The sequence below is a fragment of the Triturus cristatus genome, chromosome 12 (genome assembly GCF_964204655.1).
Source record: "Triturus cristatus chromosome 12, aTriCri1.1, whole genome shotgun sequence".
Classification (NCBI taxonomy): Eukaryota; Metazoa; Chordata; class Amphibia; order Caudata; family Salamandridae; genus Triturus; species Triturus cristatus.
In genome coordinates, this window is record NC_140595.1 from 65859910 (window position 1) to 65876417 (window position 16508).

Sequence of the window (16508 nt, forward strand, 5' to 3'; positions counted from 1 at the left end):
TCTGCAGTCATTCACCCCGAAGTATATGACTTACTTTGTCTCAGCACTCCCTAGGTACAATCATACCACAGTCTAGAAAAAAACAAATTTCCTTCAATGCAGCAGTGTTACAAATGCCAGTAAATAAATGGAGGTTGCATTATCTGGCAATGTTGGGACAGGCAAATAGAGCCATTATAATGTCAGAGCATTCAACATTTTTAGGTCTCGCCTGGCGTTAGCAGCGCGCATGCGCTGCTAAAGCCATGCGAGGGCCTTTTGGAATCGATACGGATTCCATGTGCACGCGTACGGGTGGACAAAATGTGCACACGTATGGACGAGATGTGCATGCGAGCGCGCACAGCAGCGTGATTTCGCTTTCTGCGGCATTTCAGCACAATGCTCGCTGGGCGCGCTCTCGCTTTCCCTCCCTCCCCCAGTGTAATGCTTACTGTAGGCGGGCTCCACCAACCGCAGTAAAGAAGCCTCTCCCTACGTCTGAGACATATTTTCAACTGTTGTAGAGAGAATTCCATCTACCAGTTGAAACTGGTGTTTGGTGTTCAGACAGTGCGGGTTTTCGGTTCCAGACAGAAGTTTTATCGAGTCTAATGGAGTTTACTTTTTTTGATGCATACACTGTGTTACACTGCCTAAAACCCCACATGCCTTAACGAGCCTCAGTAAAGCATGTTCTGCAGTTAGGAGGTAGAAGCCTCAAATACTGACTCACGTGTGTGGCTTTATGTCACGTATGTTTGTGTATGCACGTACACCATATGTCCTTGCTTATTAGAAGGATGCAGCAGTGCAGACGGAGGGCCGCCGCTGCTGTGGCATGTTATCGCGTTGACAGCGGCTCTGGCCTCGTCCGTCACGCCGGTGAGGTTAATCCGAGGGCCCGTACTCGAGACTGTCCTGTTATCTCAGTGCCGTGCCCCTGACCGCTCGCTCTCACAGGGAAACCTCCTTTACCACGCAACCATTACAACGCGGTATGGTTACATCGTGGTTTTGACAACGCAAGTAGTTACACCGACTTGCACTGGAGGGCGCTCTAGACTAAGGAATAGTGTGAATTACTATTCCAACACTTTCCCTACTGTACGTAGACTGGAGTTGGAATAGTAATTCATACTATTCTTAAATCCTGCCCCTCCGACGCAAGTCGATGTAATGACTTGCGTTGTCAAGACCGCGATGTAACATACCGCGTTGTGATGGTACGCGTTGTATCATCATACATTCGCTCTCACACCTCCGCACCCCCTGCATGCCGCCTCCTCAGATTTCAGGCATGAGTCGGTTGTTTCCCATCACACTGGTGTCCTCCCCCCCCCCCCCCCCCGTGACCCTAGATTCCAGGGGTCACTGCAGTGTCTGGCAGAGATGCTGATAGGGCAAGTAGTGGGAATAGAGGCCGTGTCACGTGACACACTGTAGATTCAGAGACCGTGAACTGCTGCAGATGGCGGCGAAGGGGGCGGGGGAGGGGGAAGAGCGCAGTATACGATGAGGTTCGTATCTGGCTGGCTACCCCTCCGTTTCAAGGAACTCCTTATGCGACTCAGACCTAATCATTCAACCTTACCTCACCATCATGTGGCATCCACAGCCAGGGGCATCTTAAGGATTTGTAGGGCCATGGACAAGATATAATTTGGGGCACCCTCTTTGAAGAAACTTTGATTGTATTACCCCATTTTGGCTCATTCGAGCCCTAGTGATGCCCAGCAATATTTAATTACACGTTAAAGCTTCAGAAGCCCTGCTATATACCAATGTTGGCACCTGCATTTGGCTGACTCTATTGTATCAATGTTTTCCACCATATCTTGTGCTTGAGTTCATGCGGGCCGACTACCCGCACCTGTACACCCACCGTGTTGTTATTGTAAAATAGAAAAATAAAGCTTTATAAACTTTCAGAAGCTCAAGCCTGGTGCCCACCAGTCCAGAAGTACCAAATAAAGCTTGAATAAGCATTGATAAAGCCAGTTCTTTGAGTTTCAATTTGGATTTTTTCTACTTGCAACATTTAACGTGGAATTCACTGTCTAACCTACGTAATACTCATATTTTAGAAAAAGCACGCTAACGGCCACATCTCAGAATTTCAGTGGACTAGTGCATAGTGTTAAAATAGGACATATGCACATAACACTTGAAATTGTAGCTTTAATTACCAGTACTTCTAATCACAAATCTCTAATTGCCTTTGTGCTGCAACAGTTACAATCAAAGCTCTGCTCTGTGGGTTTTGCATTAGTAAAAATCGAATAAGATTCTCCAAATGAATCTTCCCCTACCCTGTACTTTTTCTCCTATTTATAGGTGTGCACTTCTCTGACTAGTTCCCGGTGACACTTCTGAGTAAGAGAAATGGAACAGGGCAGAATACAGGAGATGTGCGAGGACATAAGGAGAACAACATAGGGAGGGAAGTGATGTAGAAGCAGAGGGGGTAGAGATAGAGATGATGTAGAAGGATAAATGAGCATGGGAGAGCAGTAAAGTAAATACAAACAAGCATTGAAAATGCAATAGGTCTCGCCTTTGATTAAGTTAAAGCCATTTGCTTTGCTAATGGTATTGTGGAGAAGTGTGGCTCAATGGTTAGAGCGGCAGACCCTGATGCAGAGGTCTGGCCCGGACCAGGGTTCAATTCCCACCTCGGCGGGTCTTGGGCTCAATTTCCCCGGACCTGATAATTCTCGCCGCGGTGCCTATTCTAATCATGGGTCCCACTCTGCAACTCTGGGCAATAGCTTGCTTAATCTCCACAACGGCCCCAACAGCGCTAGGATGGTTGGCTTCACCTTGGGGGTGCCCAGGAGTGGGCACTTCACAGGGAAAGGCCAGGAAGGGTTCCACAGCGGTATGTGCACAGCGGCTGAGAGACCCTTTCGGGGGTGTGCGGAGCGCTATATAAATGCACTACATTTACATTTATAGCAAAGCAAATGGCTTTAACTTAATGAAAGGCGAGACCTATTGCATTTTTAATGCTTGTTTACCCTTGCTTTTCTGATGTCTGACAACAAGAAAATGCAATTCCATGTGTTGGAATTCCTTTGAAGATTCTTAAATTTCACCCTCCTGAGTTAGGTCTCTTTTTCAGTACTTTTCAAAAAATGCTCGTTTTCCCTAAATATAGTTTTTGGATTTACAAATGGCAAGCTTTTGAAGTAAGTATACCCCAATAGGTCAAAAGTCAGTTTAGCTGCTTTATCTCTACCCCATTCTCTAAGCCTTCCAAATCTTCTGAGGATTTTAAATAAATCCCTCAATTCATTATGATACCATGACATATAAAGTCCTGCATTAGGCAACGATTAAAACACAACACGCTTATGTGAACAATAGTAAACCATTTTTACATTTTATGGCACACTTCATTTGTTGCCACTCAACAAAAATTGCACAAACAGTAGACCCAGGGACACGGTCTTCTCTTTCACCCTTTCAAACTGAATCATTAAAAAGTGTTTTGAAACCTATACTGCCCCTAATTTAAGGGAAACCTGCATTTCTACTGGCTTTGCTTAAGTGAAGAAGCATCATAAAAATTAAAACTCTTCGCCCTAAAAATTAAAATTATTTAAGTATATTGAAACCAAGGAAATGTTCTTAACTATCCCCTGTCGTTAGGTGCGTTTGAAATAAGCCATATAAATAATGTAAGATTTTTTTGTTATTTTGGTTATTCAAGCTTATGTGTTGGCCCTGGAGGCCATCCCACCATGGCAATACCCCTAGAGCCATCTTGGGATCTCTTCCCAATGGGACACCCGTCAGTCACCTCTTCTAGTGCTTGAAGCACTTTATTCCAATAGGTAGTGATGACCCGGAGGTCCCAGATTGTATGAAACCAGGTGCCTCGTGCTTCATTGTACCCAAGACCTCTTACACCTCTGGGCTCCCAGCTCTCCCTACATTCCATAGCCTGTCTGGCGTATTATAGACCTGGTGGCAATATTTAAATTGGATGTGCTGCAGTCTAGCTGGGATCACCAATAGTCTAACCACCATTTTTGCCCTGCAACCCAGTACTCTTCATTTAATTCTCCGACATCTGGGTCCACATTTTATACGGTGCAACACCGGAAGGAAGGCAGGACCAGACGACCGAGTCAAAGGTTTGGATTCTAGGATTCGGAGTCTTCTAGTACGCCAATTCTGCAGCCGTCGTATACAATGCCTGGTCACCCTGGCTAGCATGAAACCGTTCTGGTCTCTGGATGTCAGAAAAGGTATTACCTTTGTCAGTCAAGTGGCCAACTCCTTGGCCTCTATATTAATCAAGGAGATCGGCCTATAGGAGGCTCATTTGTAGGTGGCTTGTTCCGTTTGGGAAGAAAAACTTAGGTAGCTCCGCTAATATCCGTCGAGAGTGACCCCGTATGGAGGGCCTCCAGAAACATACCAAGCATCAATGAGGCCGTCGCACCAGCATATTGCCTAAAGAATTCCATGGCGTAGCGGTTAGGACTGGATGACTTCCTCGTTTGCATACCCTGCAGGACCTATTGCAGCTGTAGCCTGATTTTTAAAACTAAAAAAATTGTGAATCAGACGCAGGAAAACTCACAACATGAACATTTCTGAGTATTTCCTAATTAACAAAACCCCAGGGGTGTGCTAATAAAAACTTTAATTTTTGCAATTTTCCTTAAGTTTTTTTTTCTCGGGGAAAACGGTCACCCACACTTTTTAGAATAATGTTTTGCATGGAATTTCTCACTCTACCTGCTGATAAGTGAACTGTGTAAAAGGTATTGTAAATCTTTGTGTATACCTACAAACTTCTAAATTACTAGATGTTTACACAATTTGTGTTAACCACTCCAATGTTTTTTTTTTCCCCTGTAAACTCCACTTTCTCACATGAAAATGTCATGACTGGGGATTTGGATTTGATGTACTGAAGGCAATAACACGTTGAAAAAGTTTAAGGGATCTTGCTCTAGATGTTTACCTGCTTCTGTTGTAAAAAAAAAAAAAAAAAAAAAAGTCAGATGGCCAAGAAGAAACGCTAGCTCTGTGCTTCAAAATATCTTGTTTTAGCATAAACTGTTGGAAAGTAGCAATGACCTCTTATCTTTTTCCCACTTCTGCCACCGTTGAAAACAACTGTATTAACTAAATGTGCCTCTTTTTCATTTGGCTTCCTCCAGGCCTTCAGGAGCAGCCTGTGGTGTGCAAGAAACTAGCCGATGGTTCCATTGTCCTTAACCACTATTGCAACGCGGACACAAAGTTATCGGACAAGCAGAGGTCGTGTAATACAGAGCCCTGCCCTCCAGAGTACGTATAGAGCAGAGCACTTGCATCAGGCTAGACCAGTGCTTAATTTGAGCCGGTGCTCGGCACCAGCACTTAATTGTCAGCACCTGGGCCTGTGACAATCTGCCACAAAGTGGCGCTGTCTGGCTAATTTACAGATGACCACAACAACAGTTAATTATTAACTCAATATGCATTCAAAATTAATATTATTTGCCACCCAAACATTCTTATAGCTTTGGGAGCCTGTAGTAGTCCGAATTGTCACACTTACAGGAGTGTGAATGTTAGTACTTGTGGTGTTACGCTCATTGGTGGCGATGGAAGGGTCAATGTGTGGTACAAGGTGCAGTGGCCTCCTGACGAGAGCCCTGGCACTTACTTTTTTTGCAAATTAAGCTCTAGACATTTTATTTATTCATCCAAAAGGGAAAGTGGCAAATCTAGAAGATAGAATGTTTACTTGAACATATGACTCAAATGAAAGAAATGCAGCACCTAATGGGTTAACCTGCGTACCGTGAGTCTAGCATTGCACTGACAGCGGGCGATGCCTGAGAGCACATCAGCCAGCAGCGCCATCGCCGGTTTAGGTTGCGGAGTCAATATTTGTACGCCAACCAGAATATTCCAGGCAGTGGTTCAACATTTTTTTAATGCAATGCAAATGGCGCTGTAGTAATGCATGTTTTTCCATAGCTAAAAGTACGTACATGTTATCTAATCATTCTGTAAACTTTTTCTCTTTCCATTTTCTAATTGTTTTCCTTCTTGTTATCCCAGTGGACCAAAAGTCACTTTAGGTAATTTTATCAGCATCACTTTATCTTAGATATGTTAAAGGGCCAGTAGGTTTCAAAACCCAAACAGGCATCCTCTATCACAATAACAATCTGGAATGGATGAGACGCAGGGCCGGGGAGAATGAGCCTTTTTTTCTCCACACAGGATGGCCACTTTAAAATCCAGTCAATTCATTTTTTTTCATTGACTACTTCCATTGTAAGGTATTTTCAAATACAGTCCACTAGTTTGACCAGCTTCTCTGCACAGTCAATGCATTCAAGGATGGTCAAGATCCCTCTTGCTAATACAACTGGGGAGGCAGTGTTAACTTTATAGAACACCCTAAAAGAGAGGTATGTATGTGTGTGTGTTTGTTCAGGCTGGTTGGCTTCATTCACACTAGGTTAATCAGCCCTCTTCCATTTCTTACAAGGAATTGACCTCTTTTAGAGTCCAGGGATCATGTGTTTTCAGTATAAAAATGAGCTGTAACACCTGCAGTGCTTCTTGTAGTGCCTGCCATAGATGCGAGTGAAGTGATGTTACATCATCAGAGATGCAGTATTGCCACATCACATGACAGAAAACATTATTCGCACAGTTTATTCTCCCTTGTGCAATGCTCATTTTGTACAGGCGGTGGGCACTGCCATCCTTCTTGGGTGATGGGGGCTTATTTTTCATCATCAGCCTTTGCCGTCTTCGCTCTCCCTTTCTCTCACTTGCTCTGGGTCAGAGTAAGATGGTAAAACAGGAACAAAGTGAGAAAGCACGTAGAAAAGGAACCTGTAAGAGTGAGTTAGGAAACAGGGTAGGGCCCCGGGAGGAAGTTTTTAGGTGGAATCATGACGAGGCTGCCTTGGTATTTGCCAACCATATCTTTCGCCAGCACTGGAGCGGATACCTAAGAAAAACACAGCCACTTATTTGAAAAAATAAATAAATGAGAACTGCCTTTGCACAAAAGCCAAATTCTTGCAGTGATAACAAGTGGTGACATTATTACTGCTATATGGTTTTTCCTTTAGATATTGTCCAGGGCTCTTGAAGAACAACAGGAGAATGACCTGAAGGGCTGAGCTAAACCCTGCCAGTGTCCTTCTCATGAATCTTCCAGTTAATGCAGCAGCAATGGCTGCAGCAATATTGGAATTACTGGCACCTATGCAAACTCATTAACCTATAACATTTTTAATACTGCATGGACAACTGCCTCTGATTGTGGTCTGCATTGTTGATTAACCTGCTGCCATTTTGTATGTCCATATTGTACCAATCCGGTCTTCTAGCTTTCAATGAGAACCAGCCTCGCTTTCTTACTCGGCGCAATAATTTAGCCTGCAGATAGCTCAGCGAGGAAGCTCCCTCTATGTATGTTGGATTCAAGGTCTTCTCATGAGAAGGATATGCACCTACTTACTCCAACTCTTTAAGTTTCTGTTTCTGCCACGTGAAACTTCCTACTGTGGCTTTTGCAAAGAAAATGTATAAATGTTAGGAAATTGGGAGACGAGCTAGCATTATATGCTAAATTACTTTGGAGAGGCGAGGCAGTGTCGCCCTGTGTTACCATAGGGCAATTTAGTTTATTTTGGCATAATAAGCATTATCTAGACTTCACATAGGGTTGGAACTGCTATTTTCTGCAACCGTTCCATTTAGTGGCAACCTATTTTTGGTGGGAATTAACGTTGCTACTGTGTGTTATTTCTGCATCGTCCGTCCCACAACAAAAGGAGGAGATGCCGGAAGGTGATCATTATTACCAGCCAACCCATGGTACTGTCCTTAGCTGGGTTACAAGATACTTGTATCCTCTCCACCGCATGACAACTAGCAGATTTTTTTACACCTCCTCGATTACTGTGTGTTCTTGACAACCTCTTACATGCCATATTGATGCCTTAAGCAACCTCTTAAGAAAATTTCATACCAAGACTTGAGGTTTTCTTGTTTTTAAAATTAGTGCAATGCTCACATATGTTCTCTGTTTAAGCAAACATTTTCTAGCACAAATGCTTCCTAAAACTAACTATTACCTCTACCCATCTGACTGTTCTGTAGGTGGTCCATAGGGAACTGGTCAGAGTGCAGCCGTAGCTGCAGTAATGGGGTCCAGACGCGTACTGTGTTCTGCCAGCGCAAGATCTCCACCGCTGAGGTGGCAGTTTTGGATGATATCGCCTGCGTCAAGCCGCGGCCGAAGATGGTGGAGACCTGCAACAACCAGACGTGCCCTCCTGAGTGGGCTGCTCTGGATTGGTCAGAGGTAACTTAGCATTTTTCTCATGTCTGGATGTGGGAGATGGATGAATGGTACCTGGGAACGAGTTTAGCGCTTCCATCAGAGTAGCTTTCATCTCTCTAAGGTTTGATACATCTCCAGATTGCATACTGAATAAAGAGATTCATGGTGTACCCTGTACCCCCACTTTCTATTCTTTGTGCTCCAGTAAACGTTCCACTGGTCTGTACATAGTACTCTGTGATCTATAACTGTTCGGCTGCCCTGGTAGGCAGCATCCATTAAATACAATGACCCCAAATAAAGTCAATAAAAACACTAAATTATAATTTTGGTCCCATTGTTGTTATAGCTGAGGAAGGAAAGCCATACATAGGGTTCACAGGTAAAAATTTGAAAAAGTCCAGCACACAATGTTGTCACTTCTGAGCGGGTGCATGTGTTGAAATGTTTGTCAGGTGGAACAGATTAAATCCTCTTCAATCTGTAATAATATCCTACAATACCCTCTGCAGGGTTGGAGCAGGCAAAACACAGTTGTGTGCTTGGTGTATAGTTTTGACAATCACAATACTTTGCATGAGAACCTTCGGTATAAACACATATATGAATAATGTTGGGTGGGGGCAGAGAGTATTGAGAACTTGCGTCAAAGTGAAGCGTCAGGTTTGTGAACCTAGGGTGCTCCATCTATTGATTCATAACAGCAGCAGCAAAGGCTAGAATGATGTACACTTTCGCGAGTGCCTAGAAACCCTTGGATTTAGACATGCTGTATGATTACAGGAAGGCCTCCTTCCAACATGCCAGAGATGGTATGTCCACTCTAGTTAAAGCAGGTCTTTAGGGTACCCACTAACTTTTGCATCATAACCTAATGGAAATCTGGGTCATGTAACTTTTTGCTAACTTTGGAGTTGGTTGCGCAAGGATGGATTTCAGTTCTTGAGAAAACTGTGGTGTCCTCTTATCCGCCGACTAGAGCAACTGGGCATTTGCAGGAAGGCCAGTCACTATTTATAAACCATTTTCATTAGTTAATTATCAATAATGTTGATTTAAATTTGCCAAAGCTACATTATGTGTTTAACACCCTTTTACAATATCTTTACTCAAGCTTTTCTGGTGTCCGGGTGGGTGAGGTGAAGGGGGCATGGTGAGTATGAAGCTTAATGGCATCAGTGATGTAGCATACACTCCTGCAGAGCGATGGCTGTCAGTTTTATCTCCAGTAACTCTTTGTAAGTACTCAGTGACACACAGTGAGCTTAGTAGCGTGGCCTCCACAGCCAAGATGTGAGGAAAGGTTTGAGGAGTAAAATATTATTTTAAGTGTTTTTGTTGAGTCTGAAACTCTGACTGCATCCATAGTTAAGCAGTCTCAGTATGTGTCCCATTGGGGAAACCTTATTTTTTAGCTGTGTGCTACCCGCCTCTGCAGGGTTAACTAAGTGCCAGGGACAAATGCGTTTTGGGGGGAATTTTAGGTCTCCATATTATCATAATCTGTCATGCAATTTCCTCTGTATGTTTGGCTTGGTTTGGGGTGCAGGCAGTACTTAGTTTGTAAAAGAATAGGTGCTGGGTCCCAAAGTTTTGCTTGGAAGCCGCAGGCCAGTGCTTTCGAAGTTCGGGTTGCAAAGGCTATGTAGTCTTGATTCCACCTCATGCTTCTTTTTCTACCACCTGACACTCCCTGCCTCTTTAGCTCACTCCTGCAGGTCCTTTTCACCGCTTTTTTCCACATTAGTCACTGTTTTTTCCCTGTTTCTCTTTTCCCTTCTTTTTGTGTCTTTCTCTTGCTCTTGATCAAAGCCTGTTAAGTAAAAATGAGTGCCGGTCCCCAAAAATGATTGCCAGTGGACCCCACAAGAGACCACCGGCTCTAAAAAAGCAACAGGTGCAAGGTTGATGGCATTCCCCGTGCCTTTTGTAGACCCTCCAGGCGAGTGGCTGTAGATGCACATCATCCTATGATCTGTTGTTAATATTTTGTGGCATTTGGATAAAATTGTGGGTCTTGCCAATTTTGGTTTGAGCTCTGCCATATTTAGTTATATTACAATACGTTTAAGTTTTCTGCGTTTTCATTTTTCTGGAATAAGGTAAATTTTTATGAGGCAAAATCTTTTGTGTTACATTTTTTTTTTCTGGGAAGCATATTGTGGGTACGTGTAATTTGGAGGATGACTATTTTGAACAAGCGTTTTGAGCATTTTAGATTTTGCAAGTGTCCATGTTTATCAGCGCTTATGTGCAAGTGCATCTTGTGACAGTACTCTAATGCCTTAATTGCAGTGTTTGCTTTCAAGGGTGGGCTTGGCCTAGCAACTGCGATGGTGAATATGGGACTTGGGGGCAGATGTAGAATTCGCCAAACAGGGCACTCCATCACAAATGTGACTGAGTACTCTGTCCTCTTAACCATTCATTCACCCTCCCTGTTTAAGGTCAGGAAGACAGCCAGCTGTCTGTCGAATGAGCTTTTGTTTGCTCTGTTGACAAAGCTTCCTACGACCACCCAATAGAGTAAGGGCCGTTGGAGGAAGTCTATTACACTGCCCACCCTATACAGGGTGGATGGAGTGATGTCCTTTCCTTCTACAGAGAAAATGAAATAACGACCCTTACACAGGGGGGGAAACTCCCTGTGCATGGGGGACATTAGTAGTTATTTACATATCAGTAACAAGCTTACACTTTGGGAGTTTGTTTTTGAAAAATAAAAACTTTGGGAAAGTTTTGTGAACTGTAAAAACCATTGTTGGCTGCCCACTAAACATTTTGTACCTTAATGGGAACCACCATGACAGCGGTTCCTATCCAGGCAAAGAGATCACCGCGGTGATCGCTAAATCTGGAGCGCGGTAGTCGGTCAGAGTAGTGAACGTAATGTCCTCAACCACCCTGACTGGCTGTACTCAGTCGACCAAACTCTCAAGTATGCCTTTGGTCTCAGGCTGGTTTTGGTAAAGATGGTGTAATTAGCTGTTCTCTATCTCTTTGCTGGATGTGTGCTTACAAAACGAAATTCTGCTACAGTGTTCAACAGGTCACATTTACCTTCACTATTGAGCTTTGCCCAACCCGCCTTCTATTGTTTTCTTCTTGTGAACAGTGCACTCCAAGTTGTGGGCCTGGCTTTCGGCACCGTATCGTCTTATGCAAAAGTGGCGACCATCTCACGACTCTGCCGACATCTCAGTGCCCAGAAAGTGCAAAGCCACTTACCAGCATGAGGTGTAACCTCCGACGATGCCCGCCTGCACGATGGATCACCGGAGAATGGGGCGAGGTAAATTCAATTTATCCTACTAGTGGTCTGTAGGTTACTCTATCCTCCTCCTAAAAAACACTTGAAAACTAACTCCCCCCTCTCCGAAAACCTATCACGCCAACCTTTTATCCGTAAACCAGAGCCTAGTCAAACACTCCGTTCGATGTGGTTGTATTTTATCTAAATTAGTAGAAGGAGGTTGTGGGGAGAAGTGTGTGCACTTTTTCCACTTACACAGTGCCGGTGGTTATACGTTTCGTTGCCATTACATTTTCAAGCTGTAGGTTGTTAAAATGTCATCTAAAGCTCCTACGAAAAACACACTGTTGAGTAAACAGACATAGCAATTGGTGACCAGACTGTCCATGAAGAAAAGCATCCACCAATAATTGGTTCTTCAGGATGAAACTAGAATTAGATGGGGTGTTCGCTGGTGTTCTGCACGGATAATACTTGTTAGTCTGAATGAGTACGAATATAATCCTTGTTAGTGAAATTGGATTTTATGAAAAGAAATCCATTTTCTGTCTATGAAAATACATAGTTGCTGGAGCATATCTTAGGTGACTTATTATTTTGTGTGGCAAATAACAAAAAAGAGAAATATACATTTCCTGATATAGATCGAAGTTGTGACAACTGAAATTAGTTCATGTGTATTAAGGGGCTGTATTCATAATAGGAGAACAGGCCGATCTGGAACCGAATTGTTGGGTATCCCCTGGTCACAAGAGAGGAACCAATCTTAAAATATAAGACTTCATGAGCCAAGGTTCTTTTCTTGTAAGAACAACCTGTTTTCTAAAATACGCTAAAGAAAACGCCTTGCAGCCCTTAGATCAATTCTTTATTTAAATACACATGTTCCGTAGTGTGGAGCGAGGCAGGCTGGCAGGATTGAGTGTTGCATATGTGGGAATCCAAGAGGTTGTGTGCACAGGAAGAGTATAGCGGTATCATTGTGTAGAGAGCTGGAAAATAGACTCAAGGGAAGACATTGAAGTATCATTTGTGAAACGTGCCGCAAGGACACACACCCCGCAGGAGCTGCAGTACACCCAAGTCCTAAGCACCACATAAGCCATTAGAAGGGGTCAAGATGAACAAACCTCCATTGAATGGAAATAAGCAGGTGGCTAATACAGGATACCAGGGGAATGCCTTCAATGCAACCAGCATAATTGTATGTACTGCACACGTCATAACCAAATGAAGAGGTTAGAGTCTTTCCCCACAATGTTGTCCACCTTAAAAACAAACCACTTTCTTCACAGGTGCATCAACATGGTGTTCAGCGTACTCTGGGTCTCAGGCTTCGACTTGGTTCACTGAGCTAGGTGTGGTGAATAGCTATCAAAAACATGAATGAATACATTGTACGGGGATGAATCCCTTATAAGTGGATTGAGCAAATTGACAGGGAGATCAAATATAGGGGCCCAGATGTCACAATTTGTTTTGCAGGCATAAGCACGTCGATTGAATTTGAAGTCGCACAAAGGTGGGATCTGGCCATTCGACTGCATGCTGATTAAGAAGGGGTGTACTTTGGGCATTCCTTCAAATACCGAATCGGTACTTATTCCACTCTCAAACCATGGAGAAGTTGCTGACTCCCACGTTGGGGTGGTAACTCCTTTGCAAGAGGGAAGTGGTGTCTTTGGCCCCCTTCTTCCTTGTAAATTGGGGTGAAAGTTTCAGCAGGAGCATGCAGTGGTCTAGGGGACTGCTGCTAACTGTCACTTTAAAAGTAGGCTTGGAAAAAGCTTAGGCGTAGGCTTGATATGGGCGGCCTGGCCCTTCCAGATTTAAACTTGTATTGTGCAGCGCTCCAGTTTAGGAATGCCGTATATTAATAGGGAAACCTGATAACTCTACTTGATGGATGCTCCTGGGTGAAATGGTTAGAGAATTGAGCGATGAGGGATTCTTGTATAAGTTTGCCCCAAATTCTTTAAGAATGTGCGCTTGAAAGTTTTGAGGTCTGCATTGAATCTATGGTGCAGGATTAGGAAAATGTTTAGCTTAGGCTATTACTCTGACTTTGCCCCAATATGGAACTCCCCGGGTACCCCGGTCTGCATAAGAGATGGTCTTAGTCTCCCTTTAAGGCGGGCCGGAATCGTTATCTGGGCAGATTTAGTGACAACTTAAGGGCTGCTCCCCTGGTAGGTTCTAAGAGCAAAAATTGTACATAGTCAGCCCAGGTTCAAATTTGTTCAATTTTCTTCCTTGGTTTGTGGCCTCGAAACAGGAGATAGAGGGTGATTGGGATTTCGAGCTTTCCCTCCAAGATATTAGACCTAAAAGTAAGGAGGTCGCAGCTTGGTACTGGAGACTTTTGACTGTAAATTAAAAGAATTTAAAACCTCCTCACTAAGCGTGGAAAGATGTCTTTCAAGAAGTGGATCTTTTACCACTTTGGAGTGACTCTCTGAAGCTTTCATACTCAGTTGTCAAACCAGCGAATTTAAAGTGGAACCATTTTTTCACCATTAATTGGCTTTATTGAACGCCATTCAAAATAGCTAAGTTTACTGCCCCCAGGTGCAGGAGGTGTGGTTGTGTCGATGCCAAGGATGACCATATATTCTTCCTGTGTCCCAGGTTAAAGGAATTTTGGAGTGGAATAGAGCTTATCCTGAGAAATATCTATGGGTTGGGGATCGTCATGAATTTAATGCTAGTTCTCCTAGGAGCAGACATGACAATGCGCAACCTCCTGCGATAGGAGCAGAGTGGGTTATTATTTTGTCTGATACTTATCGCACGGAGGGAAGTCTGCAAGATCTGGATGGAGCCACTACCCCCAAAGTTTGTGGACTGGGTTGGAGCGGCTGTCTGGGGATGGCATTTAGATTCAGGATGCAAAATGGGCTCTCCATCTGCATTATGGGCTGATCTCTCGAAGTGGTGCACGGACCAAGGAATTGACCAAGTATTCCAAATATTACCCCAAGGCACCGTCATAGGTGAGGATTACGACAGGACCGAGGGCGAATGCAGGGCGCACAGATAGAGCAGTCTTAGATTTGCAGATGCCATGGTGATACGAGGGCAACAAAAAAAACAAAGAACAGCCGAAGTGATAAAATAATGAATATGTGAGATATTATATCCTTATAGTCCGCTGCTGAGTTATATTCCGAGCCGCAGACAAGAGCCTCTAACAAGGATAATTACATTTAGGAGACTTCAATGGGGGGGCGTGGCTAACCGCCGAAGATGGCGGATGCATAGAAGGGAAGCTCCCAGGCCTAGCTGCACAATCCTGCTATACCCTCGCCTTGTGGTAGCTAACCCTGGGCAAAGTACTATGCTATGCTCGCGTAGTTTGCGAAGTTTGTGCTACTTCGCACTACAGGAATTGCACGTAGCACAGTGCAAACACACGTAGTGGTCCTTTTCTGCTTGCTCGCGGTCCTCAACGTCAAGTTGGTGACCGCGAGTGAGCAAACTGACATCCCGGCGAGACTTTTTTCCTCGTTCGCGATCAGCAACATCAGGTTGCCGATTGCGAGCGTGGAAGATAAACCTCCTGGCGAGATTCTCAACGCGGGGAGGTCAGGTTTCTCATTGCGAGTGGTCGCGTATGCTCACGACCGCTCGCGATGAGAAACTAACAATCCGCGTTGAGAAAGCTGCCGCTCGAGAACAAATCTACTCGAGCGGCAGAAAACGACCGCTTGCACTGTGCAAGATGCCGTTTGCAATGACTGCACAGTGTGGACAAGCATCCGCCACTGTGCAATCATCGCGAACAGCATTTCCTACCGCAGTACGCAGTTCGCATAGTGCTATGCGTAGCTCGCGTAGTGCAAAGTGCACTTCGCGTAGCTACGTGTAGCGCTACTATGTGAACTACGCCCAGGGTTAGTGGTAGCCATCTGACCCCGCACAGAGACACCACAGCTTTAATGGCTCTCAAGAATAACCCACCAGGGTAACAGACTCCACCACTGTGCAGACCTTCGACGACACGGGCCCTTCCGACGGCGCGGTAAACACTGGCTTGGAGGAGAGGCCTAAAGCATCGGGCTGCCGAACAAGAACAGTGCTGACAAGAACAGAAAAACGTGGAGCCCCTGCCCATGACTGTGGCTGGCTGTGCCCGATCAGTGCTAGGTGTAAAGGAATCGATTTGACGGGTCTGCCCCGAGGCACGGGCCCAGGGCCGGCTTTAGTGCTGGTGGCGCCCGGTGCGAGAATCATTTTTGGCGCCCCCACACCACATGAACGTCTCCTCTGAATCTCTCACTACGACCGGGCATAAGTGCCCCTCATCTCTCCAATCATACATTTTTGCTAAACACAGCGCCCAACCCTGAGGTCGGCGCCCCCTCCACAGGTCAGTGCCAAGTGTGGCCGTACCAGTCGCACTGCCCTAAAGCCGGCCCTGCGCAGGTCTACCAGTTGGTCATACCTAGGATGAATCTAGAAAGACTACGCCTCACTCTGTGTGGTATCAGCTCCGAAGGGGGCTGCACCAGGGCCGGCGAGAGCCCCTCCCTTGGTTGGTACTGGCACTGCCTGTCCGCCTAACAGATTCTGCAGATTGATGGGATGCTGGGGTGCCGGAATCACGGACAGAAGTGCGGGCTGCGCCTTGGTGCCCTTGGGGCCCAAACGACAAGAAAGATTGGCAGATTGGAGTGTGGGGGACCCTCTCCCTGAATCACATTTGCAGCAGACTGATCTGTGGGACAACAGGCCCCCTCTGTAAATCTCAGCCTGCTGAACTAGTCAACCAGGGAGACTGAGAGGGCAACTCCTGTAACAAGAAGCAGAAGTATTACTCTTGTGGAGTGGCCGTAGTTGTCTTTGAGTCCATGCTCCACGCATAAGCGCCTTGTGGCCCACCTGACCGACTGCACCGGCTATTGGGGTGGTGGGCGCTCTCCAGAATCCAGCCGTATGCTGCACTATCCCTGC

The 16508-nt window shown here is 45.0% G+C and overlaps 1 protein-coding gene across 1 annotated transcript in view; it reads left to right on the forward strand.

Moving 5' to 3' along the window:
- ADAMTS10 (ADAM metallopeptidase with thrombospondin type 1 motif 10) overlaps positions 1 to 16508 on the forward strand; it is a 200978-nt gene that overhangs the window by 166662 nt on the left and 17808 nt on the right. Inside the window, exons 21-23 of the mRNA XM_085639546.1 lie at positions 5160 to 5289; positions 8119 to 8323; positions 11418 to 11594. Coding sequence (XP_085495672.1) covers positions 5160 to 5289; positions 8119 to 8323; positions 11418 to 11594 — 512 coding nt within the window. The remainder of the gene's footprint in view (positions 1 to 5159; positions 5290 to 8118; positions 8324 to 11417; positions 11595 to 16508) is intronic.